At 51.0% G+C, this 26,360-nt stretch overlaps 1 protein-coding gene across 1 annotated transcript; it reads left to right on the forward strand.

Annotated features, from left to right (window-relative positions):
- On the forward strand, positions 1–26,125 carry FAM222A (family with sequence similarity 222 member A). The gene is made up of 2 exons (XM_065890531.1): positions 1–82; positions 24,840–26,125. Exons 1-2 carry the CDS (start codon positions 1–3, stop codon positions 26,123–26,125), a joined length of 1,368 nt encoding a protein of 455 aa, XP_065746603.1.
- The last annotated feature ends 235 nt before the right edge of the window (positions 26,126–26,360 follow it).

Raw genomic sequence — 26,360 nt, forward strand, 5'->3', positions numbered from 1 at the left:
ATGCTGGCCTGCCTGCAGAGGACCCAGAACGCCCCCGGCCAACACCTGGCCTGCCCGACCAAGAGCCTGGAGCTGCGCAAGTGTGAGTGACACGCCCTCCTTATGGCCCTAGCCCCACCCCTTCCTCTGCCCACCCCGAGTCCACGGGGCTGCCTCTCTCCTGGACACACCAAGCTTTCCCCGCCTTGGGCCCTCGCAGGGCAGCTCCCAGGCGGGGAAAGCCGTCCACGCTCCGGCACATCTGCCCACCACCACCCTGCTTTGGACCGTCCGTGTTCTCCCAGGCCTTTGCCCAGGCTGTGCTGCCTCCCTGGGGTCCCTCCCCACTCCCTTGGTCTGGCTGACTCCCACTGGGTGTGACCTCCTCCCCAGGAGCCTTCTCTGACCAATACCAGCACCATGGCCCCGACCCCAGCACTTCTTCTGTGGCCTGACCGTGTGTCCTGTCTGTCTCCCTCTGCATCAGCAGAGAGGATAACGGGGAAGCAAACACAGGCGGCCCTCGAACAATGTAGGTTTGAACGGTGCAGGTCCACTTATAGGTGGATCTCTTTCAGTAGTGAATAGCACAGTACTACAGGGTCCGTGGTTGGTTGAATCTGCAGATATGGAGGAACCGAGGATACGCGGGGCCAACTGTAAGTTATGCCTGAATTAACCACCACGTTGTTCAGAAGTTCACTGTAGTCCTGAATGGGATCCCAGCTTGCGGCCTGAATTGCTGGGTGATCTTGGGCATGTCTTTTCCCTCTCTGGGCTATTAGGGAGCTGGACTTGGTAACCTCCAAGGGTCTGTCCTCCTTTACCATCCAGGACAGGGCTCCCAAACCCTCTGATCTGATTATTTTTAACCACCATAGGTTGTTTGGGGTTTTTTTTTCCCCCAAGTATTTAGACACATTTAAAAAAGGGGAGATTTGTATAAAAATCTGGATGTAGTGTGTCTTGAACACAAATCAGAGGATCTGGTAACATAAGCCTGTGTTCCTGTCCTGTAGCTATTGGTTAGAATGTAACTATTGCCTCTTTAAAGGGGACACCCATCTCCAGTTCACCACAGTCCCCACCCTTTCCTATTGCCTCTGTCCTATAGTGCAGGAGTGGGTGCCATTTACCATAGTGTTTACGTTGTTGCTGTTTGCTTTTTTAATGTGTATTTTATCTTCAGACATGGTAATATACTCACGTGATCCAGTATTCAAAAGGAATAAAGGGGTATAGAGATAAAACTCCTCCTCTCCCCGCTGTTGTGTGTCCTCTCAGAAGACGTTTTATGCACATCCCAGCAAATGTGTGTATATACATATTTTATCCACTGTCCTACCCCTCACTTTTTCACTTAGCAGTATATCCTATATGTCAGCCTCTAAAGAGCTTCCTCATTCTTTTGCCATATAGTTTTTCATAGCACGGATGATCCATAATTTATTTGACCAGTCCCCTAAGAAGAACCATACCCAACCTGTTGCCATTACAAGCAATGCAGCAACAAACTCTGTCACTGGGTATGTCACAAAGGTGTGAATAAAACTACAGCATAAATTTCTACAAGAAGAAATACTGGGTCGAAGGTATGTGCTTTTGTAATTTTGATGGATGTGGTTTGACTGACTTATCTATTCATCTTCTTGATCTATTTTTCTCATTGGGTTTTGTCCTTATTAATTTATAGGAGCTCTTTGTATATGATGGAATTAGACTTCTGTCTGTCATATGAGTTGCAGATGTTTCCCCCAAATTGTCATTTGTCTTTGATTCTGCCATGGACGAGTTTTTTGAAGTAGGGCCTTTGGATTTTGTGTCATACTTAGAATGTCCTTTCTCATGCTGAGATTATTTTTAAAAATAAAAAAAAAAAGGTGTCCCCAGGGATTCTTCTAGTTCTTCTCTGGTTTAATTTTTAAAATATACGATCTTTGATTATTTGACAATTTATCTGGTGCAAAGTGTGGGGTATGGATGCAAGTGTATTCAAATATCAGTGCAATACTGTTTTCATTGTTGTAGCATTATAACACATCTAAACATTTTTAATGGCTTTATTGAGATATTATTCACGTACCATACAATCCACCCATTTGAAGTGTACCCGTTCAGTGGTTTTAGTGTATTTACAGAACTTTACATCCATCACCACAGTTCACTTTAGAGCATCTTTATCACCTCAGAAGAAATCCCTTACCCACTCCCTCATCCCCCTGGCTCCTCCCTTCTCTATAGATTCCCCTGTTTTGGACTTTGCTAGGAAGGGACTCATACAGTATGTGGCCTTTTGTGACTGGCTTCTTTCTCGCTGCATAGTGTTTCAAGGTTCATCCATGCTGTAAGCATGTGTATAAAACATTTTAATGTTTGCCGGTGCTTCTTGCTTGTTATTCACCATCCTCTTATGCAGAAATTCCTTGGCTGTTCCATTAGTTTTCTGTCTGGACTGTAGAATCAACTTATCTAGGTAAGAACAAAATCCTGTTTGGGTTTTTACTGGGATTGCATGCAATTTATAAATCAGGAAGAAATGACATTTTTATGATGTCTTTCCCTCCAATAACATGATCTATACCTTTCTGTTTGTTCAGACTTTCTTTTGTGTCCCTCAGGAATGTTTTAGTATTTTCTTCATTTAGATCTTACACATTTTTAAAGTTTCCTTCCTCTGGAAAGTTAATTTTTTTGTTGTTGATAAATTTATTTATTTTTATTTTTGGCTGCCTTGGGTCTTCGTTGCTGCACGTGGGCTCTCTCTAGTTGCGGCGAGCGGGGGCTACTCTTCGTTACGGTACACGGGCTTCCCGTTGCGATGGCTTCTCCCGTTGTGGAGCACGGGCTCTAGGCGCACGAGCTTCAGTAGTTGTGGCACACGGGCTCAGCAGTTGTGGCTCACAGGCTCTAGAGTGCAGGCTCAGTAGTTGTGGCGCACGGGCTTAGTTGCTCCGCGGCATGTGGGATCTTCCTGGACCGGGGCTCGAGCCTGTGTCCCCTACATTGGCAGGCGGATTCTTAATCACTGCACCACCAGGGAAGCCCCTTGCAAGTTTTATACCTTGATTTCTTTGTCTTATTTATTAGTGTTGTCTACTATCCCTGGCACAGTGAAAAATAATAGTGGTGACAGTAGACATTCTTGCTTTGTCTTTGCCCTTGAGAAACTTCTAGGATTTCCTCATTACACAGAATGCTGGTTTAGGGGCAGATATTTTATCAGGTTAAATAAGTGTCCATCTATTCCTATTTTATTGAGAACTTTAAAAATCAAGAATGGAATCTGAACTTTACCAAATGACTTTTCAACGTCTGTGAAACTGATCATATGGGTTTTTTCTTTGTTCTATTAATATGAATAATGATATAGATTTCTTTATATTGAACCATCCTTGCATTCCTGGTTGGTTCCCACATGGTCACGATAAATATTACATTATAACATACCATAGAATTGGATTTTATATTTTGTTTAGGAGTTCTGCCTCAATTTCATCAGTGAGAATAGTCTTTAGTTTTCTTTTTTTGGAACAGTTTTTGTTGGGTTTTGCTATCAGTGTTACATTTGCTTCATAAAGACAATGGAGGCTTTCCTTCTTCCTCTGTGCTTTATAACGGCTTAAGTAGAAATGGATTATCTGTTCTTTAAAGACTGTTTGATCCTTCATGAAGCAGTCTGGGCTAGTGTATTTATTTGGGAGATGGAGGGCTGGGTAACTCTGAGATAATGTTCTCTATTTCTTCTGTAATGATTGATCTAATTGTTCTTGAATGAGTTTGGTAAATTATGTTTCTCTAGAAAAGTACCCATTTTATCCAGGTTTTTGAATTTATTTGCATGAGGTTGCACAAAATAAATTCTTTTAAGTGATTACTTCACCCTTGTTTCTTATATTGTATATTTTGTGTGTGCTCCCCTCCACATTTTCTTGATTAGGTTAGTTAGCTAATGAGGTTATCTACCCCCCTTTCCCAAAGAACCATCTTTAGGATCCATTTATTAGTAATTACCCTTTTCTGGTTCCTAATTCAATTTATGCATTTATCTTTATTAAAATCTTCCTCCTGCTTTCCTTTTTAAAACATGTCTTGAGAGGCTTAAATCTCTATACTGCTAAACAAGAAAAAAAAGGAAAATTAAGGCTGTGGATTCTCTCAGCACTGCTTTAGCTGTATCCTGTAGGTTCTAGCATGTATTGTTATTATCAGTATTTTCTAGATAACTTTACAACTTTGGCTTTGATTTCTTCTTTGGCTTCAGGCTCATTTGAGTTCCATCTATCCACCCAGGTAGTAGGTGCCTTTGTATTTTGTTATTTCCAGTTCTATTGCATTATAATCAGAGAATGCTATCTATGATTTCTACTTTTTTGGACTTTAGTGAAGTTTTCTTTGTGATATAATCTCCGGTGATTTTTGTGACTTTTTATGGGAATTTGAAAAGATGTGGCTTTGTTTCCGGGATTCAGAGTTTGGTGTTAACCAGTTATATCTACCCTGTTAATTACGTTAGGTCTTGTGTATCCAAGATGCAATGGAATTTAATGCACAGGTATTAGTACCTTAAATCTCCATAGTGAATTGCATCCTTCTCGGCTGTATTTAATACTTTTTGGCCTGGATTCAATCTCATCTATTAAGATGGGAACTGCCTACTAAGATGCCTTTTTAATTCACATTTTTCTTGAAACCTTTGCCAGTCCTTTTATTTCAACCTTTCTGAATTACTTTGTTTAGATGTGACTCATATAATATAGAGTTGAATTAAGCTTTCTGATCCAATCTGAATGCCTTTTAAAAATTTTTTAATAGAGTTTAGGCCATTTACATTTATTGATACAACAGATGTCTGGTATTAGTTCAGTCATGCTGTGCTTTGTTTTAATTGCTTTGAAAAGTCTTTCCCTGTGTGATCTAAGTTCTCTGCTTTGTGTACCTACTACTCATAGGGAAGGCTAGTGTTCTTGTTCTAGTGGTGTAGCATTAAATAATCCCCTAATTTTTTTATCTCTTTGTAACAGCATCTATTCCATCTACCCTAAAATGAACAAAATGATGAAATTAGTGTATTTCCTTTTTCTCCCTACAGCACTTTCCCAGCGTTCACTTCATCCTTTTAAACCTCTATTAACTGACATCAGCTTTAAATATCTTTTGATCCCAGCTATTAAAAATGAGGACACCTGTGTACTTATACTACTGTTCCCCTCTTTCCCCATCCCCTCTCTTCTTAGTGATACCATTACTTTACTCCTAGGGCTTGTGATGTTAACATCTGGTTACATCACCACACTCCCACAGTTCTATCCATCTCAGTCTCCCAGATAAACAGGGTCCATGCTCATCACCAGTTCTTTTGCCGTATTTTTCCACCATCTGAAGTTGCCCTTTAGTCTACGGCTTAAGGCCTCCTGTGAACAACACTCCTGGAATTCCCGCACATTCAGAATGCTCTGTCGACTTTCTACTTGAATGAGCAAAAAAATAATTCCTGGGTCACTTTGTTTCCTTGAGGATTTTTGTAGACCTTGTTCTGTTCTTTCCTTATGTTGAATGTTGCCATGGAGAAGTTGAAGCCTGAGCCCTCCTCCTTTATATTTCATTTTGATCTTTCCACATCTTTCATGCCATTACTTTACTAGCCTGTGTCTTGAGATTGACCCTTCAGAGGAGTCTGTTTCTCCTGGAACAGTCTGTGCCTTTCGACAGGCGGTTCCAAGGCTTGTATTATTTCACTTTCCTTCTTTTGGGGACTCTAGTTAAGCACAGATTGGCTGTCTTTTGCCCATCTTCCCTATGTACCCTCTTCTAATTACGCCTTTCTGACTCCCTATTTCCCTTTCATTTTGATCACTTTTCACCCCGCTTTCTATGACTTTTTTTTCTCCCTGTGCTCATTCCATTTCTCCTTTTATAAGTTTTTTCCTCCTACTCTTTGCATTTCTGCTTTATGGAAACAGTTGCTTACTACATTGTTTCCTTCACAATGAACTATTTGGCCATAATCTTCATCTCTTCTGTGGCCACATTTTTCCGATGGGAAGTGTTTATTTGCCAGCCATTACTTATACTTTGCCTCTCCTTCCCTTTTCTTGTATATTCTGATTAGGTCCTGTGCTGCTTCAATTCTGATTACTTGCCTCTGGAGGGTATTTCCAGAAAGACAAGGGGGACCGAAGATGTTATATCAACATCCTCAGAACTGAAGGTCCTCTGATGGTGTTCTTTCAGAGTTAGGGGTTTACAGAATACATGTCTGCCTCATCAAAAATAGAACAATGACAGATAATCTGGAAGGGCCTTCGGTTCCAAGGAAAAATGTTTTTCATGCACAGCCCCCTTCCCTCCTTTACATGGCCTCCAGGGAGAACACGTTCTCTTTTATAAAATTAGATACTTCACTGAATAGATTGTCCGTGGCACATAATTCAGAAGGCATGAGAATTTACAGTGAAAAATAACTCTCCTTCCCAGAGGAAACGAGCATTAGCAGTTTCTTAAATACCCTCCTGAAAAATGCATGCACGTAGGAGGGGCAGTAAGTACCTTTTATGTAAACATTTGCACCCCGACATACTTCTCAGCTCCTTGCCTTTTTTCTTACCGATGTGTCTTCGAGATTATTCCTCACCTGACGGAAAGAGTACCCTCGTATTCCATTGTACAGATGAATATAACATTTTAACCATCTCCCTGTTGATGGACATTTAGGTTGTTTCTAGTCTCTTGCTATTCTGAACGGTGCTGTAATGAACATCAACTTCGTACACGTACGTATATCTGTGCAAAAAATTCTTCCGGGATGGGCTTGCTGGCTTAAAGGATCTGTGCATTTTAACCTCTGATTGCCACTGTCCAGGTGCCAGTGTTTCCTGCCTTGCCCTCTGCTGCCAACTGGCTGGAGATAAGGGCTGGGCACAATGACCTGGGCCAGTCCTTCCTTCCTGCTCCAAGGCCGGAACTAGAGAATGTGGAGGGCCACCAAGGATGTCCTGCTTCCCCTGCCCACTCAGACCCTTTGACATCTTTGCACTTATTGGAAAAGACACTGACTCTGCCTGTAACTGAAGAGCACAGGAGAGAGGGCGGCAAGAAGGGAGATAAGCAAATTGAATTGGGTGCCCTGCTGCCTGGTCAAGGCCTGGAAAGACTCCCGGGCATTCAGGCCTAGGCTGACCCTCTTGTCCCTGTGGCCCCCCAGGCAGAACCGAGACAGGAAGGGCTGGCCCTGAGCTTTGTGACCAGACCTCGGGCTATGCTCTTTCTCACTAAGGGAGAAAGGTCTCGACTGGGCCACATGTAGCGTGACCTTGGATGAGTCAGTTGGCCTCCTGGGGCCTGCATTCTCCCTTCTGTAAAGCAAGGGGTCAGATCAGATGGACTTAAGAAGCCATCCAGCTCTGACCATCTGTGATAATAATGTCAAAAATCCGGTGGGGAGAATACGTGGCCTGGTCTGAGCCCCCCTCCCTCTTCCTGTGAAATGGGATCAGAGCTGCCTGATACACTGGGCTGCACGAGGACTGACCTCCACAAGCGCCCAGAACATAGTCAGTGAACCAGAAATGGCTGCTTACCTCTCTAGGACCTGAGGTCAGGCAGGTGGCCGAGCCGGGGGCGTGGGCAGCCACGCGTCCAGGAGCCCAGGTAGCTGGCTGTTGTAGCCTGTTCCAGCTAACCGGAGAAAGTGACCTGGAGAAAAAGAGAGGGAAAAAGATGTGGCAGGAGGCAAAGTCCATCCCCCTTCCCTACCTCAGGCCTAAGATCTTGGGCTACTACTCGCAGCTGGGTAGAGTCCCTGGGTCCCAAACAGGACCCACCCATCCCTGGGACGGAAGCCTGTTCTTCTCAGCTGCTCAGGACCCTGCCCCTAATAAATATCTGACTTTCTCATCATGGTTTTGATACACAAACTTTGAGTCACACGCCGCTAAAAGTATGGGCCAGGCAGAGAGGCACCATGGGGGCTTGGCTAGTGCAGGGGTAGACTCAGGGACCTGTCATCCAGGGAGGGAGGGGCCGTGGCAGCTACCCTAGGAGACTGGTGTGAGCGTCCAGCCTCGCTCTGCCGGACCCTGGGCGAGGGACGCAGCCTCAGGCTGGTCCTCTGAAGATGAGGATTGAGTGACTGCCCTGCCCTCTTCCCCAGGAGCCCCCAGGACACAGGCTTTGAGACCAGATGGCCTGGGGGTCAAATCCTGGCTGTGCCCTGAATGGGATGTATGTGTGGTCTTGGGCAAATGACGGACTGGCCCTCTCTAGGCTTTAGTTTCCTCCGCTGTGACGTGGGAATAAGAAGAAAAGGAGAATCCCCAAGGCCTGGCAGCAGACTCAAACCCTTTACCTGCCCCCATCTCCCCCAGAGGGCAGGACCCCTTTCCCCACACCCATACCCACAAAGGGATAAGAGGTTCCCCAGCCCATCCCTTGCATCTTCACAGGTGAAGCTTCTCCCCAACGCCCACCCCTCCTCACCTGACTCCTGCCCAACGCCCCCAACCCCAAAGGCTGGCGCCATTGCCCCTGTGGGCCGTAGCCCCACAAGCATTCCTGCAGGTGCCGCTGCTTCCACTAACACTAATAAAATAAGGAAGAAACAAAGCAATTTAAAATTCCAATAAAATTAAAAACCCACCGCTGGCCGCACCACAGATTCAATTACAGAGCTGTTGCTGAGCACAGCCCCGGGGAAGGAGGGATGGTCCAGGGCCACCCCTGCCTCGGAACCGAGCCCAGGAGAGGAGAGACGCTCAGAGGTGACAGCCAGGACAGGTCCGGATGGAGTTAGCCTCCTTTTACGATTGAATGAATAAAAATAAGCTCTTAGCAAACTAGGACGGCAGGCAACTTCCTTCTTCTATTACGGGAGGATACAGCCACAATCCACCACAAACCAACCCAAGGGTTGATAAAATCAGAGGAGGACAGAGACCCAAATCACTGCCTTCCCACACTGTACAGAGGTCTTGGCCATCTCAGTAAGACAGAGGATAATAAGTTTTAAGGATTAGAAAGAAGTCAGACTGTCTGCATAGAAACCTCAAGAGAACAAGAATTCAGCAAGATTTGCAGACAGAACATCAACATACAATACATAAAGTAGATAACCAACAAGGAGCTACTGTACAGCACAGGGAACTATACTCAATATCTTGTAATAACCTATAATAGAAAAGAATCTAAAAGAGAATATATATGTATATATATACACACACACACGCATAACTGAATCACTTTGCTGTACACCTGAAACTAACACATTGTAAACCAACTACATTTCAACAAAGTTTTTGAAAAATAAAAGTGGAATAATAGAAAAAAAATTTTTTTAAAAAGAATATCAACATACAAATGCAATTTCATTCCTCTACAGCAGAAGTGGGCAAACTTCTTCTGTAAAGAGCCGATATTCGGCCTCGCAGGCCACACAGTGTCTATTGTAACTACTCAGCTCTGCGGCATCGTGGTGCGAAAACTGCCACAGACGCACAGAAATGAGTGTGCATGGCTGGGTTCCAATAAAATTTTATTTACAAAAGCAGGTTGCACACCACATTTGGCCTGCAGATGGTAGTTTGCCAGCTCTGTATCTATAACAAAGAGTTGGAAAATGTGTATTACAAAAAGTTACTATTTCACTTGGGGGTGGGGACAGTTTTACATGTATGGTAACAGGGACTATACAACTCACCCATTAAAAGTATACTAGTGAATTCTTTTTAGCATAAATTCACAGTTGTCCAACCATCACCAATTATGAACTTCCAGACCATTTTCTCCTCACCCCCAAAAGAAACCCCATACCCAATAGCAGTCACTGCCCAGCTACCCCTCAGCCCCCTCACAGCCCTAGGCAACCACTAAACTACTTTCTGTCTCTCTAGATTTACCGACTTTGGATATGTCATATAAATGAAATCATGTCATATGTGGCCTTTTATGTATGGCTCTTTTAACTTAATGTTTTCAAGGTTCATGTTGTAGCATGCATCAGTACTTCATCCTTATTAGTGCCGAATAATATTCCATTGTATGGCTATGCCGTGTTTTGTTTATCTACATATCAACTGATGGACATTTGGGTCAGCTCCACATTTTTGGCAATTATGAATAATGCTATGAACATTTGTGTATAATTTTCAGTGTGGGCGTATGTTTGCATTTCTCTTGCGTATGCACCTAGGAGTGGAATTGCTGGGTCACATGGTAATTGTTTGCTTACGTTTTTGAGGACCTGCCAAATTGGTTTCTAACGCAGCTGCGCCATTTGACATTCCCACCAGCAGTGTATGAGGGTTCCAGTGTCTCCACATCTTACCAGAACTTGTCATCTTTTTGATTCCAGCCATCCTAGTGCAGATGAAGTGGTATCACTGTAGTTTTGATTTGCATTTCCCTAATGGCTAAGGACGTTGAGCATCTTTTTATGTGCATATAGGCCTTTGTATATCTTTGAAGAAATGTCTATTCTGCTCTTTTGCCCATTTTTAAATTGGGCTGTCTTTTTATTAAGTTGTAAATGTTCTATATATAATCTAGTTACAAGTTCCTTATCAGATTCATGATTCACAAATATTTTCTCCCATTCTAGGGTTGCCTTTATCACTTTCTTCATGGTGTCCTTTGAAGTACAAAAGGCTTTAACTTTGATGAAGTAAAAATTTCTTTTTTCACTTGTGCTTTTGATGTTGTATCTAAAAAGGCTTTGCTTAACCCTACATTAAGGAGGAAAATTTACTATGTTTTTGCCTAAGTTTTCTGATTTTAGCTCTTACTTTTAGGTCTGTGATCCATTTTGAGTTAACTTTTGTGTATGGTGTGAAGAAAGGTCCAACTTCATTCTTTCGCCTGTGGATATCTTGTTCCAGCACCATTTGTTGAAGAAACCAATCTTTCCCTATTGAATTGTCTGGCTCCCTCGGCAAAAATCAGTTTACCATAAACGTGAGGGCTTATTTCTGGATTCTCAATTCTTTGGACCTACATGTTTTTCCTTATCCCAGTACCACAGTGTCATGATTACTGTAGCTTTGTAGTGTAGTAAGTCAGGAAATCAGAAATTGTGAATCCTCCAACTTTGTTGTTTCTCAAGATTGTATTGGGTCTTGTGGGTCCCGTGAATTTTAGGATCAGCTTGTGAATTTCTGCAAAGAAGCCATCTGGGATTTTGATAGGGACTGTGTTGGATCTGTACACCAGTTTAGGGAATATTATCATCTTGATATTAAGTCTTCTAATCCATGAATGTCTGATGTCTTTCCATTTATTTAAATATTCTTTCATTTCTTTGAAAAAAATTTTTTTCAGATTGTAACTTTTGCTCTTTTGTTAAATTTACTTCTAAGTTTTATTTTTTGATGCTCTTGCATATGCAATCATTTTCTTAATTTTGTTTTGGACCATTCATTGTGCATGTACAGAAATACAGTTGATTTCTGTATATTGATCCTGCAAACTTGCTGAACTTGTTTATTCTTATAGTTTTTTTAGTGAACTTCATAGGATTTTCTTTTTTTATAAACTTATTTATCTATTTATTTATTTTTGGCTGCATTGGGTCTTCGTTGCGGTGCGCAGGCTTCTCGTTGCAGTGACTTCTCTTGCTGCGGAGCACGGAATGTAGGCGCACGGGCTTCAGTAGTTGTGGCACATGGGCTCAGGAGTTGGCACGTGGGCTCAGTAGTTGTGGCTTGCAGGCTGTAGAGCACAGGCTCAGTAGTTGTGGCGCACAGGCTTAGTTGCTCCGCGGCATGTGGGATCTTCCTTGAAGATCCAGGGCTTGAACCCGTTTCCCCTGCATTGGCAGGCGGATTCTTAACCACTGAGCCATCAGGGAAGCCCTCATACGATTGTCTACGTGCAAGATTATGTCATCTATGAAAAGAGATAGTTTTACTTCTTGCTTTTTATGTGAATGACTTTTATCTTTTTCTTGTCTAATCGCCCTGGTTAGAATCTTTAGTACAATGTTGAACAGAAGTGGCAATCTTATTCCTAATTTTTGAGGGAAAGCATTCGGTCTTTTACCATTAAATGTGACATAATCTGTGGATTTTTCCTAAGTACTCTTTCTCAAGTTGAGGAAGTTCCCGTCTATCCTAGTTTGTTGAATGTTTTATCACGAATGTACCTTAGGTTACATCAGATGCTTTTTTGCAACCGCTGAGATGACCATGTGGTAGTTGTCCTTTATTCGATCTGTATGGTGTATTACATTAATTGAGTTCTGGATGTTAAGCCAACTTTGTATTCCTGGGATAAGTCCCACTTGGTCATGGTGTATAATGCTTTTTATATATTACTGGATTAAGTTTGCTAGTATTTTGTTGATTTTTGCATGTACAGTCATGGGATCCATGGGAGATTGGCTCCAAGACTCCCCCCCGCCCCCCGGCGATGGATACAAAAATCCACAGATGTTCAAATCTCTTATATTGATACATAATGTGGCATAGTATTTGCGTATAATCTATGCATATCCTTTTTTCTTTTTTTGGCCACACCGCGTGGCCTGTGGGATTTTAGTTCCCCAACCAGGGACTGAACCCCGGCCCTCGGCAGTGAAAGCGTGGGGTTCTAACCACTGGACCACCAGGGAATTCCCCTGCATATACTTTAGATCATCTCTAGATTACTTATACCTAGTACAATGTAAATACTATGTAAATAGTTGTAAATATAATGTAAATGATATGTAGATAGTTGTAAATATGATGTAAATGCTATGAAAATAGTTGCTGGTGCACAGCAAATTCAAGTTTTGCTTTTTGGAATTTTTGGTCCTCGGTTGAATCCATGGATGCAGAACCTGTGGATACGGAGGACCGAGTACGTATTCATAAGTGATATTAGTCTATAGTTATTTTGTGGTGTCTTTGTCTGGTTTTGACATTAGGGTAATACTGGTCTCACAGAATTAGTTTGCAAGTGTTCCTTCCTAGTCTCTTTTTTAGAAGAGTTTGTGGAATAATTGGCATTAATTCTTCTTTAAATGTTCTATAGAATTCAACAGTGAAGCCTTCTAGGCCTGGGCTTTTCTTTGTGGGTAAATGTTTTGATCACTAATTTAATATCTTTATTTGTTATAGGTCTATTCAGATTTTCTACTGCTTCTTAAGTCAGTTTTGGTAGTTTGTGTCTGTGTAGGAATTGTCCATTTTATCTAAGTTATGATACTATTACAATTTATTAAGGGACCTAAAATAAATTGATAAAAGAGGTAAATGACCTCTATGGAGAAAAATTTAAGTTTATATAATGACAGTTTTTAAAGACCGGAACAAACTTAGACATATGTCCTGTGCATGGACAGAGATTCAATATGGAAAAAATTCAATCCAATCCCTACATCCTGGCCATCCTGTGTATAACTTGAAAACCTGGTGTGGAAGTTGATAAGGAAAGAACAAAGGGCCAAGAATGGCCAAGGTGCTTTTGACAAAAAAGTATAAGGACCAGGGACTTCTCTGGTGGTCCAGTGGCTAAGAATCTGCCTTCCAATGCAGGGGACGGTCCCTGGTCGGGCAACTAAGATCCCACATGCCGCCGGACAGCTAAGCCCACACACCACAACCACTGAGCCCACGTGCTGCAACGAAAGATCCCGTGTGCCGCAACTAAGACCCAACTCAGCCAAATAAATAATAATTAAAAAAAAAAAGAAGTATAAGGGCCAGTACTGCCATGGCTTAAGGCTGAAACCGTGGGACTAACAAAGGGAAAGAGGGGACCAGGGGATGGAGCAGAGCATCTAGAAATAGATCCACACACTACCAGGTCCATCTAGGATGAATTGGGTCTTGCAGACCACTGGGGATGAATGTGCAGTGCTGGGACAACTGGTTATACATATGGAGTAAATGACATTGGAGCCTTACCCAACACCATACATCAACAGGAATTCTAGGCAGACCAAAAAAACATGGAAAACAGATAGCATTCTTTGAAGAAAGTGACAGAGAACGTCATCCTCAGGAGAGGAAGGATTTGCAAACCGAGAGGGGAAAAAAAGCACAAGTGAAAAGACAGGTTGGACCACAATAAAATTTAAAACTCAGCAAAATACACCAAAAAAAAAGTCAAGATGAGCCCCCAAACTGAGAGAGGATGTCTTCAGCACTTAAAACGGACCCGTATGCAGACTAGAGAGCCAGGATGTGGTGGCACAAAGACAGCAACGGGGAGGGCAGGGAGCCAGTGGTGGGTGGGAGGGGGTGAGACTAAGGATTGGAGACAGAGACTGGAGGGGGGAGGGAAGGGATGGGGGGTCAGACCAGCATGGATGTGGACGGAGACAGACGGGAGTAGGAAAATGGCCCAAAGGAGGGAGAGATGAGCCAGCAGTTCCAAAGGGCAAAGACAGCTGCCACGAAGACAGAGGGACAGGGACTTCCCTGGTGGTCCAGTGGTTAAGACTCCGAGCTTCCACAGCAGGGGGCGCAGGTTCAATCCCTGGTCGGGGAACTAAGATCCCACATGCATCATGGCCAATGCAGCAGGGTGAGACAGGAACACAGGCAAAGCCCAGGGCGGGGGATGGACATTGCTGGGTCCTGGGAGAGAGTGAGGGGTGGGCTCCCAGAGACCGAGCCCAGTCAGGGAGAAGGTCAGGGAAACCGAGGTGCAGGAAAGTCAGGCTGGGGAGGGACTGAAGTACTCCCAGACCTGCCTACGGGGAGGGACACCTTGGCCGCCGCAGGGCTCCAGCTGGGGCTCCAGTGGGGAAGGAGGATGTAGACACGGGTACGTGTGCCTGCGAACACCTGCCAGTCTCTGCATGTACAGGATGTCCCTGAATATCTGGGCACACGTGGCTCACATGTGTGACCCTAGGCATCCAAGCATGTGTGTGAGCTTGGACATGTGTACACACACATGCTTAGAGAATGAGAGGACCCTTTGTGCGGCGCCCAATGACCACCACTATCTTGTACTGCCTGCTCTGGCACAGAAAGAGCTAGAAGGCAGGCAGCCAGCCTTCTCTGAGCACCACTATGTACCAGGCCTTCTGACACACATCCTCTTGTTTAATCCTTACTCCGTCCCCTTAGGAGAAGTGGTGGCCAGGGAGCTGGGGCCACTCCCCTACCCCCAGCTGGTAGCTGGGGCACCTGGAGTGACACCAGGGCCTGACCTTCAAGGCCCTGGGGCTGCCACCGGGGCAGTGGACTGGAGGCAGGTCAGGGTGGCTGGCCGCCGCCCTTCCCCTCCCTGCCTCCTTCCCAGCAGAGGCCAGAGAACAGCTGCGTCTGCCCGGCCCTACGTCTGCCCCGGCCCAGTGCCTTCCCCTGCCCCCCTCCGGGACAGCCTCATTAGGGATTCTGCTGGTGCCACCAGCTAATTAGTGTCACGTTAATTGAGCATTCAGAAGGCTGCCACCTCCAAGGGCAGAGTGTCGGCAGCAAAGGGGAATGCAGATACGGGCTGTTCCTCCCGGGGGGCTGGGGCCAGGCCCCAGGCCCAGGGACCCCCCCTGTCCTGGACACCCCACCCCAGCCCCGTTTCAACACAGATCATGTCCAGTTCCTGAGCCTTAGGGAGGAGGTGATAGGCAAAATCTGTGACAACATAAGAAGGAAAAAAACCTCACCAAACACCTGCTGTGCTCCGGTGCCCGGCACACCTTTCATTCTCCCACCCCTCCTCTAGGAAAGCTACAGTTATCAATAGCCCCATTTTACGGTCAGAAAGTCTGAGGTCCACCAAGGGAACAGCTTCGCCGGGGGCAGGGCTGGTGGGGACGTCCAGTGGCTCAGCAGGGAGCTGCACTCAGCCGCACAGGGACTGGCGTCTGGCTGGTAGGTGCCTGGGGGCACCTGGGGCTGCCACCGGGGCAGCACAGAGAAGCCCGGAGCGCGGGAGCGGGAATCCTGGGCTGGGGTCCTGCCCTGGCCACCCCTCCCACCTCCACCTGCCCCCTGACGGGCAGGTACCACGTGCCTGCCCATACAGAGTATCATGCTGACTCCGGCAACCCCTGATGCGCCCGCCCCTTCAGCCCCTTACAGACGAGAAACTGAGGCTCACGTCCAGCGGCTGCCCCAGGTCACCCCCAGCAAGCGGCTGAGCTGGGCATCAAAAGGCCACGGCCTGCCTCCAGTCGGAATCCGAGCTGCTCACCTCTCCCCAGTCTCACCCCTCCAGCCTCCGGAAGGCAGGGTGCCACCAAGGCCCACTCTCCTGTCTCCCTGTAGCAACATTAAATCCCACTCGAAGGGCTGCTTTTAATTGGCTTAACGTACTTGTTAATAACTGCGTCTATTTAACACACCGTAAAAGGCCCATAACATGAACTTAACGACAGCGACGGCTCGCCTGCACCGCCAGCCAGCCAGGCAGTCTTTCACATTTCCCAACAAGGCTTTCACAGGGGCCATGGCGGGGGTGGGGGGCAGGGGCAGCCCAGTTCATGGGGGGGGATTCGCTAGACCCCGCACCGTCATTCACGCAATGCTCCCAGGCACCTGCCACGATTCCACACATCCTCTTAGGCATCAGGGTGCTGGGAAGGAGCAAGGCCTGCCCTCAAACAACTCCAAATCCAGCCCAGGAGACAAGCCAACAGCTACAGCAGGGGAGTGCTGGGGGGCAGGCAGGGAAGGCTGCCTGGATGGGGGCCGGGGGCCGTGTCTCAGTGAGACCAGGGGGTGTAAGCAACACCTCTTCTTCATCCTCTCGGCACATGATTTAGGCACCTACTGCGTGCTGGGCACTGCATGGACAATTCCACCCCACCCCAGGTTCACCCTTCCAGATCAGGTACTGGAGGGGACCCAGAGATGGGGCACTTCTCCTCGGGGTGTGGGGCGGGGGAGACAGACGGACACAGACTAGACGAGCAGGGTGTCCGGGCCATCGGCATCAACCTGAGAGAACCGGTCCAGCCATGGTGTCCATGGTGCCCAGTGATTGAGAGCAGGGTCCCGGGGCACAGATGCCCGGGGCTCAAATCCTGGCTCACAAATTGTTTCTCTGCCACCAGAGGTCTCAAACTGGCAGCCCACGAGCCACAACCTGCCCACCAGGTATGTGGTGTGTCCTGCTGGTGTCTGAACACTGTTTCAAAAGAGAACACCTCTGGGGACTTCCCTGGGGGTCCAGTGGTTAAGACTCTGTGCTTCTAATGCAGAGGGGGCGCCGGTTCAGTCCCTGGTCAGGGAAGTAAGATCCCATGTGCCGCGCGGCCAAAAAATATAAAACAAAAAACCAAAAGAGAACACCTCAGGGCAGGGCACGCCTTCCCCGCCCACCTCCATCCTTGCCCCACCTGGGCTCTGGCTCCTTGGCAACCCATCTCTCTGCCAGCAGTCAGCAAACCACGCAGGGATTTGTGTCTGCAACCCTCACCGATGTCCTGTCCCTTGAATGCCTATCCTCCTCTTCTGGAACCCAGGGCCCACCTCCCAGGGCCTCCACGGGGCTGGCAGAGGGGCAAGGCCCGGGTGTTTGGGGCGATGCTGGACCCAGAGGTGGCACTCAACAGAGGGGGGCGGTCAGCATGTACAGGAGGCCCGGGGACACCTTGCAGGCATCCAGGGGCCTGTGGGGGGGCGCTGCAGAGGGAGGTCAAGGCCAGGTGGCCTGAATGCCACCCTGAGCAGCTAAGACTTCACACAAATGGGGGTCTCACAGGAGGGTTTTACAGAGAAAAGCAAGGCAGCTGGGCGCCTGGAGGCGGTGAAGGGGCTTCAGCGAATTCATCACCAACGACCTTGGCACCCACTGAAGGCAGGCGCCCTCTCCAGTGCTCACAAAACTCTCGAACGTCAGCAACAGCAGTATCATCCCCATTTTACACAAGAGAAAACCGAGGCTCAGAGAGGGCAGCGGCCTGCCTAGGGCCACACAGCCCGTGTGTGGCAGAGCTGGGATTTGACCGTGATTCCTTCTCAAAAGGCTGCCGACCACCCTGTGTGCTCTGCCCGGGAGCAGACGCTGCCCTACGACATGGGGAGCCGGGGAGCCGCAGGCTGCTCAAGGCCAAGGGCAGTGGAGGATGCTTTGAAGCAGACATCAAAGGCAGCACCCTGGGAGGAATGGGAGCCTGTGCCTGTCCCCCACCCTAAAGCAATACTCAGGTGCAGCTGGCCACCGGCAATTACAGAGAAGAAATAAAATATGCCTCCTTCCCAGGCCAGCCCCTGATGGCATCCAGGGCTTTTTTCCTTCAAGTGTTGGTTCGAGAGGGAAGGAGGAAGACACAGCCCCCTTTGTGATCTCTTTCCGCATCCCTGTACTGTACCCGCTTCCCGGCATCATCAGAGCCTTCCAACACCCTAAGCGTTAGTGCCCAGCGAGCTGTGTTTCTGCCAGGGGCCTCCTGGGTGCTCTGTCTCATAGGGACAGTCAGGCTGCTCCCGGGATGATTTCTTCCTGTTTCCCACCCAGTAGCCTTAGGGGTCCCATTAAAACCCACATCAGGTCATGTCCCTCCTCTGCTCCCAACCCTCCCCTGTGGAGCAAAGCCCAGGTCCTCTCAATGGCCCCAAGGCCCAGCCCGTTTGCTCTGTGCGCCCCCTGCCTCTCCGGTCCATCTCCTATGACCTTCCCCCGCCGGCCCCGCTGCGCCCGGCGCACGCATCCACTCCCCTCAGCCTCTGCTGCTGGGACCACTCTCCCATCAGACGCCCACGCGGCTCACTCCCACACCGCACCTCCTTCCGCGGTCCTGAAGAGCTGCTTTATCAGAGAAGCCTCTGCGCTGACTGCCGTGTCCGAACGAGGCGCCCTTCCATCCCATCCCTCTCCGTCCCCCACGCCCTGCTGTCCCGATGACTACGGCTGCGTAACAAATCACCCCAAAGCTCAGCGGCCTCACACAGCTCTGTCGTATGCTCAGGACTATGGACAGGGCACCGTGGGGTTGGTGTCTCTGCTCCGTGATGTCGCTGGGAACGGGGCTGGGGTAGGGGGCCTTGCGGGAAGACCCGGGCTGGGGCTGGAATCTTCCGAAGGCCTGCTCCCTCACACATCGGGTGGTGGGTGCCGACCGTTGGCTGAAACACCCACACATGGCCTCTCCACGTGGCCTGGGCTTCCCAGAACATGATGGTGGGGATGGACATGACTCCAGGGATGGACCTCCTGAGAGACAAATCCACCTGGAGCTCCAGGAGGCAGCCATACGCCCTCAGGACTGAGCCATGATAGTCAGTCACCAGTCACCACGCGTTCTATTCAGTAGAATCGAGTCGCTTAGTTCATGTTTAAAGGAAAATTAGCCTCCGCTGTTTGTGGGAGGAACGCCAAAGAATTGTGGACATAAACTACGACACCTGCTCTCTCCTGGTTCGCGGGGCCTATCGCTGCCGGACGCATCACACGTTATTGTCTGTCTCCCCCGACTAGATGTCAACTCGGAGAGGGCGGAGACTTTGGTTTGCTTTGACCGCTGCTCGTCTCCAAGCCCAGGACAGTGCCTGCACATGGGAGGGCTCAGAAGACACCCAGGGGATGCGGGCTTGGGGGGAGGCGTCTCTCCATGGGGCTGTCTCTGGCTTAGTTTCTCCCAAGTGTCGTGACTGGCGGTGAACAGAGGCTCCCAGGCTGGACGGGTCCTTCTAGCCACAGCCTCGTCATTCCTTCAACGCAACATTCCTGAGTTCCTACTCCATGTCCTGTGGGCAGTGGGGACAGCACTGAACAAGCCAGCTCAGGGAGCGCAGTCTGCTGGGGCAGCAGGACAAGCCCAGGGCAGTCAGAATCTGCCATGGTGCCTGCAGCGATGCACCAGGCGCTGATGGAACCTTCGCTGGGGTGCCCTGGCCAACTCAGGGAACCAGGCAAGGTGGGCCCTGGGGCTCCCCAGGGGGCCCACAGGGCCATGGGTCCCCTCCTCTGCCCATTAACCCCGTGAGCGCTGCCCCCCATCCTTGCCACTGCATAGAAGCCTGCCGCAAACAGCTGGCTTGGCTGGTTCCTTCACGTGAGGCCTTTTTTGTGTCATGACGTTTGCCAAAATGGGGCTGTGCAATTGCACTGAACACTGGTGGTGGTGCCCACCTCCCGGGGAGGGTCAGGAGCCTTCGCCCAGCGGGACTCGGGGGCCCAGCCTGGCCCGGGTGGCCAGAGGACCCCCCGCCCAAGCCAGGGCTACTGTACGCTGGTGGACAAGGCTGGGGTTGAGGCCCCCGGGGTGGCTCAGCAGAAAGCCCTTCGGGAACAAGGGAGACAGTAGAGGCCGCAGATGCAAAGACTCCCAGGGGTGAAGCAATCAGGCCAGGTTTGGAACAGGGTGACCCTGGCACACGGCCACCCAGAGACAAACACATGTCCAGGGGAGGCCTGCCGAGGGCCGCCAGCCGGCAGTCTCCAGGAGCCGAGGGCAGCCGTGAGAGCTGCCCGGCCGTGTGCCCTCTGATGGGTCACTTCCTGCCTCTCTGAGCCTCCGGGCTGACTCTATGGTCCCTCTTCAGGACTGTCCGCCTCCTAATTCTAAGGAGGAAGAGGGGGAGTCTCCTGGCTTCAGCTGGGGCCTGCCTTGGGGTGCAGGTGAGGGGATGATGACATGGAAGGCAAATCCCAGCTCAGCCCCTCCCCGGCTGTGTGTTCTCGGGAAGCTTCCATTTCCTTCTCTGTAAAATGGGGGCCTGGATTAGTTAGCTACTGCTGTGTAGCAAGTTGCTCCAGAACTTAGTAGCTTAAAGCATCAGTGTCACGCACCGTCTCTCACGGTTTCCGTGGGTCAGGAGCTCAGGAGCCACCTAGCCAGTGGCTCTGCTCCGTGTCTCTCGTGAGGCTGCAGGCGGATGTTGGCAGGGGCTGCAGTCCTCTGGAGGCTTGACCAGGGCTGGAAGACCTGCCCCCGAGAAGGCGCACGTGGCCCTCTATGGGGGCCCCCCCCTCGGCTGCTCCGGCATCCTCACAGGCGGCCGCTTCCCTAGAGCAAGTGATCCAAGAGGGGAGGAGGCCACAGAGCCTTCCGCGACCCTGCCCTGGAAGTCACACTCCTTCACTTCCAGGGTATCTTACAGGTCACACAGGTCAGCCCCATGTGGAGTGGAAGGGCGTGAATACCAGGAGGTGAGAAACACTGGGGTCGGGGACAGATCTTGGAGGCTGCCTGCCAAGTGCCACAACTTGTCTGCTTCCTTATCTGTAAAATGGGACCACCTCCCACCTCTCGGAGCTGTCAGGTGCTCCAAACAAGAGGCGTGGAGAAAAGCTGTAGGCGGGGGGCCTCACATATACTAAGCGCTCACCAAAGGACGGCCTCTGTGTCACGGCACCACCGTTGGCTCCAACAAACTGGAGGGACCAACGCACCCTGGCTGAGCCCTGTTGACCAGCAGAGGGGCCAGATGGGCCCCTTCTTTCAATGAATGGAAACTAGTAACAGGCATTGCTCTTTTTTTTCTTCTTCTTCTTAAGGTTTTAAGCACCTAATTTATTCCATCCATTAGATGGATTTTGTAGATTTAATCATTTTCACAGTTGGTGGCTCATTGGATACTCAAGATAAACTCCAAATGAAAGTATACGGGTGAGGACAAATGAGTTTTCACACCACAATGGCAGAAACTTGCTTGGGAAGAGAGTTTAAGAGGAACAAAAATACATACAGATATAATTTTTTTCCCCCGGCAGCCGCTTTTGCTGACTATAGTAGGTTACCACAGTTAATTTCACCAGTTTTGTTCATCTGTAAAATTGCATAAAAGTGACATTTTTGTGCTCATTATAGCAACTGCTGATTTACGGCTGGTAAATGAAGAGCTGGTCCCTTTTTTGCGGGACTCTCCGAGCGGCGCTAAGTGCCCATGAAATTGCTTGTATAATGTAGTTTAAATCCAATCTCGGAGAAAGATTCCCCCGTTGGCCAAAGTGACATTTCCATTCTCCACACCGAGTTTATTTTAGGCCACTTAGGAGTGGGGGTTGCCCCAGGCAGGGTCAGGATGGGGGGCCGGGGGTCAGCTCCACCCACCTGGCCCAGGTTAGGCCACACGGATGGAGGGGCACTGCCCCAGCCTCCTTGGGGTACTCGGTGCCGCCACCCTCTTCCCTCCCCACTGTCCTGCCCAGGTCAGACCACATCCCTGCGCCTCAGGGCAGAGAAGAACGGTCTTCCTAATGCAGGCCTGCCCTGCCCCTCACCTGCTTAGAACCTTCCACAGCTGCCAATGCCTTGGGCGAGGGCTCCCAGCACAGCAGTGCAGACACTAGGGGCCTGACAGGTCTTTGTGGTGGGGTCTTTGTCCTGTGCATCGCAGGGCGTTTAGCAGCATCCCTGACCCGTACCCACTAGCTGCCGTAGAACCCTCTCTGCAAGCTATGACAACCGAACTCATCTGCGGATGTCAACAGTGTGCCCTGGGGACAGAACCATTGAGAACCGCTGCCCCACAGCGAAGAGGCCCTGCTCTGGCCCGACACCCTCCTGAGCTGCCTGTCGTGGTCTTTCCTCCCCTGCATGCCTGCTCTGGGCTTCTGCTTTTATTCTGGTTTATAGTTCCCACCGGGACAGGCTTCCTCACCTCTGGACCTTTGCCTGGGCAGTTTCTTCTGCTGGAATATGTTTCTCTCCTCCCTCCTCGCTCCTTTCGCCATTGCCTTTAGCAGGGATGCCCTTTCTTCCAGAAAGCTACCTCTGAAGCCCTGGGGGTGAGGCTCCCCCATCACGGCATGCATTTTGCTCAGACTGGCTCTAAGTCCACAAGGGAGTCAGGTGAGGCTCGGGAAGGAGGGGATGTGGTGGGAAGACCTAAAGAAGGCGGTGGGGTCTGCACTGTGTCCTAGCCACAATGCCAGGCCCAGCCATGCACAAGCCCTACCCCTTCCTCTCCCAGGAAGACCCCTGTGCCAGGCAGGTGGGAGGGGTCTTAACACACTTAGACCCACTTCTGCTAACACTCCACCACACGACTCATGAAAGCCTCACAGCCCTCCTGGGAGGCAGTGTTGGCAGCGGTGTAACCCCATTTTAGATGAGGAAACTGAGGTTCAGAGTGGTGAACACCCCCCCACACCCCCGCAGGAGTCACTGTTGGGTCCCAGGGGTGCCCACAGGGCCGAGAGGAAGGCAGTGCACCATGAGACCTTGTAGGGTCCTCCTCACCCAAGGGCCCAGCCAGGTCACGATCTCCCATCACCTACTGTTTGTCTCACCCCCTGCTCGGCCCCTTGGCACAGACATTCCTTGAGGCCGCCCTGCAGATCTGCCACAGTCCTTATCCCCGTTCCACAGGTGGGAAAACTGAGGCTCGACCAGGCCAACAACTTGCTCAGGGCCACACAGCCCTGCAACCAGAAGGACTCCGCCTAGGCAGCCAGCTCCAAAGCCCAGGGTCTCTCCATCTGCCTCACGCAGGCCTCCTGCTCCACTCCCCGCCCCAGAGGGGGTCCTGGGCGGCACTGAGGAATGTCTTAGGACCAGGGAGGGGCTTTGGATGGGAGAAGGGGGTCTACCCACCGGCAACCCGCCTCCCCCACAGCAGGGCCCAGTTGTGCCCACTGACGGTGGGGACAGTCAGCCTGTCACACAGAGTACACTCTTCAGGGAGCTTCCCGGTGGTCCAGTGGTTAGGACTCCACGCTTTCACCGCCAAGGGCCCGGGTTCAATCCCTGGTCAGGGAACTAAGATGTCACAAACTGTGCGGCATGGCCAAAAAAATAAATAAATAAACAAAGTACACCCTTCAGCTGACGTGCTGACAGCTCACAAAAAAGGCAGTGGCCACCACACAGGTCTTGCAGGTGACAGGCAGACCTGGGGAGGGGAGGGGCAGCCAGCGGGGGCAAAACCCCTCCTTCCCGGCTGCCTGTTGGTTGAACGAGGGTCGGTGAGCACCAGGATGAAAGCCACCTGCAGCAACTTGCCCCGCGCCAGGCCATGTAGCAACTCACTGAGCCATCCATGGGCCATCATCACCCCATTCTACAGATGAGGCGCCGAGAGGACAAATAAAGGGGCGGAATGAACACCCACCAGAGTGGTGGTATTGGGGTTGGCCAAAAAGTTCATTCCGGTTTTTCCATAAGATGGCACGGGAAACCTGAACGAACTTTTTGGCCAACCTAATACAATGGACGACGGTACCAGGCAGGAGGAGTGGAGGGTTTAGAGCCCCCGTAACTCCCGTGCTGGGGTGGGGGGCGGTGTGCGGGGAGCGCAGCTGGCACAGTCTCTTCGGCAAGTTGTTGGGCATTCTCTCCTGAAGCTGAACGTTCTCGTCTCTCCTTTGTCCCAGCAGTTCTGCTCCTGGGCCTATTCCCAGCAGGACTCACTGAATACGTGCCCCAGGGGCTGTCACACTATTTGTATCAGCTCCAAACCAGAAATGACCCAAATGCCATCAGCAGTGGGAAGGATGAGTAAACTGTGATGTAGTCACACTCAAACATCACACGGCCATGAGAATGAACAGACCGCCACGCCCATGGCCACCCAGACGAACCTCGAAACATAACCTTAAGCGGCGGAGACCCAACAGTGCAAACGAGCGTGCACTGCAGGATCCCCGCTCACCTGTGCCAGGCCCAGGCACCACGAGTCCGCGCCGTCAGGAGCCAGGAGAGCCGTTCCCTTGGTGTGGGTACTGACTAGGAGGGGGCGCAGGGGGCCCTCTGGGGACTGGCACAGGCTTCTCCCTTGACCTAGGGTGTCACACGAGTGTGTTCTGTTTGTGAAAGTGCAGCCGGCTTGTGATGTATGCAGTTTCCTTTAACGTACTTTACACTTTGATCCGAAGCTTAACGATTTAGAAAGAATGAATGAAGGAGCAAGTGACTGGATGGAAAAAGCGAGGGACGGGTGGCTGGCGAGTCCTTCCGGGGACAGTGGCGGGGTGCGGCCTCCGGGCCTCGCCGGGTCGCAGGGTCGGCTCTCACCTGTGCTTCCTCCCCTCCCGTGTCCCCACAGGCGAGACGGTGGCCAGCTCCATGCATTCCTCCCGCTACCCGAGCCCGGCCGAGCTGGACGCCTACGCCGAGAAGGTGGCCAACAGCCCGCTCTCCATCAAGATCTTCCCCAGCAACATCCGCGTGCCCCAGCACAAGCACCTCAGCCGCACCGTCAACGGCTACGACACCAGTGGCCAGCGCTACAGCCCCTACCCGCCGCATACGGCCGGCTACCAGGGCCTGCTCGCCGTCGTCAAGGCCGCCGTCTCCTCCTCCGGCGTGGCTGCGCCCCCCGGGCTCACCAAAAGCGTGCTCAAGAGCGCCGAGGGCAAGCGGACCAAGCTGTCGCCGGCCGCCGTGCAGGTGGGCATCGCGCCCTACCCGGCGCCCAGCACTCTGGGGTCCCTGGCCTACCCCAAGCCACCCGAGGCGCCCGCCCCACCACCCGGCCTGCCCGCGGCCGCGGCCACTGCGGCCTCCGTCATCCCCTTGCCCGGCCGCGGCCTGCCCCTGCCGCCTTCCAACCTGCCCTCCATCCACAGCATCCTCTACCAGCTCAACCAGCAGTGCCAGGCCCCAGGCGCTGCGCCCGCCGCCTGCCAGGCCGTGGCCGTTCCCCACCCCAGCCCAGCCAAGCACGGCCCGGTGCCCAGCTTCCCCAGCCTGGCCTACCCGGCCACTGCCGGCCCACCCGACTGCCGGAAGGGCGCCGAGCTGGGCCAGGGAAGCACGCCGGCCTTGACGTTGGCTGGGGCCACCAAGCCCACAGGGTACGCAGACGGAGGCCTGGATTACCTGCTGTGGCCGCAGAAGCCGCCGCCGCCGCCCCCGCCCCAGCCGCTGCGGGCCTACAGCGGCGGCACGGTGGCCAGCAAGTCCCCCGAGGCCTGTGGGGGGCGGGTATACGAGCGGGCCGGCGGGTCGCCCGTCAACTGCGGCGTGGGGCTGCCCACCAGCTTCACCGTGGGCCAGTACTTCGCCGCCCCCTGGAACAGCGTGCTGGTGACCCCCACCAGCGACTGCTACAATCCGGCAGCCGCGGCAGTGGCCGTGACCGAGCTGGGGCCGGGGGCGGCCCGGGAGCTGGCGGGGCCCCCGGCGGAGACCCTCTCAGGCCTGCCCAGCAAGAGCGTGTGCAACACGGCCGTGCTGAGCAGCAGCCTGCAGTCACTGGAGTATCTCATCAACGACATCCGGCCCCCGTGCATCAAGGAGCAGATGCTGGGCAAGGGCTACGAGACGGTGGCTGTGCCCCGGCTGCTCGACCACCAGCACGCCCACATCCGCTTGCCCGTCTACAGATAAGGCCTGCCTGGCAGATGCACAGACGGACAGGGCGCCCAGGGGGGAGGCAGGCCGCAGAACAGGGTGGGCAGCACGCGGGGCGGGGGCGCCAGCCCCGCGCTGTGTCCGAGTGCCCATTTATACCCACAGGGAAGCCAGGCCGGCTGCTGCCGGCTGCTGCTGACACGGAGTGGCAAGGTGACCTCACTCGCCAAGGCCCCTCCCCACCATCAGCTGCCCCAGGACACGCGGAGGG

Source organism: Phocoena phocoena, chromosome 13 (genome assembly GCF_963924675.1).
Source record: "Phocoena phocoena chromosome 13, mPhoPho1.1, whole genome shotgun sequence".
Classification (NCBI taxonomy): domain Eukaryota; kingdom Metazoa; phylum Chordata; class Mammalia; order Artiodactyla; family Phocoenidae; genus Phocoena; species Phocoena phocoena.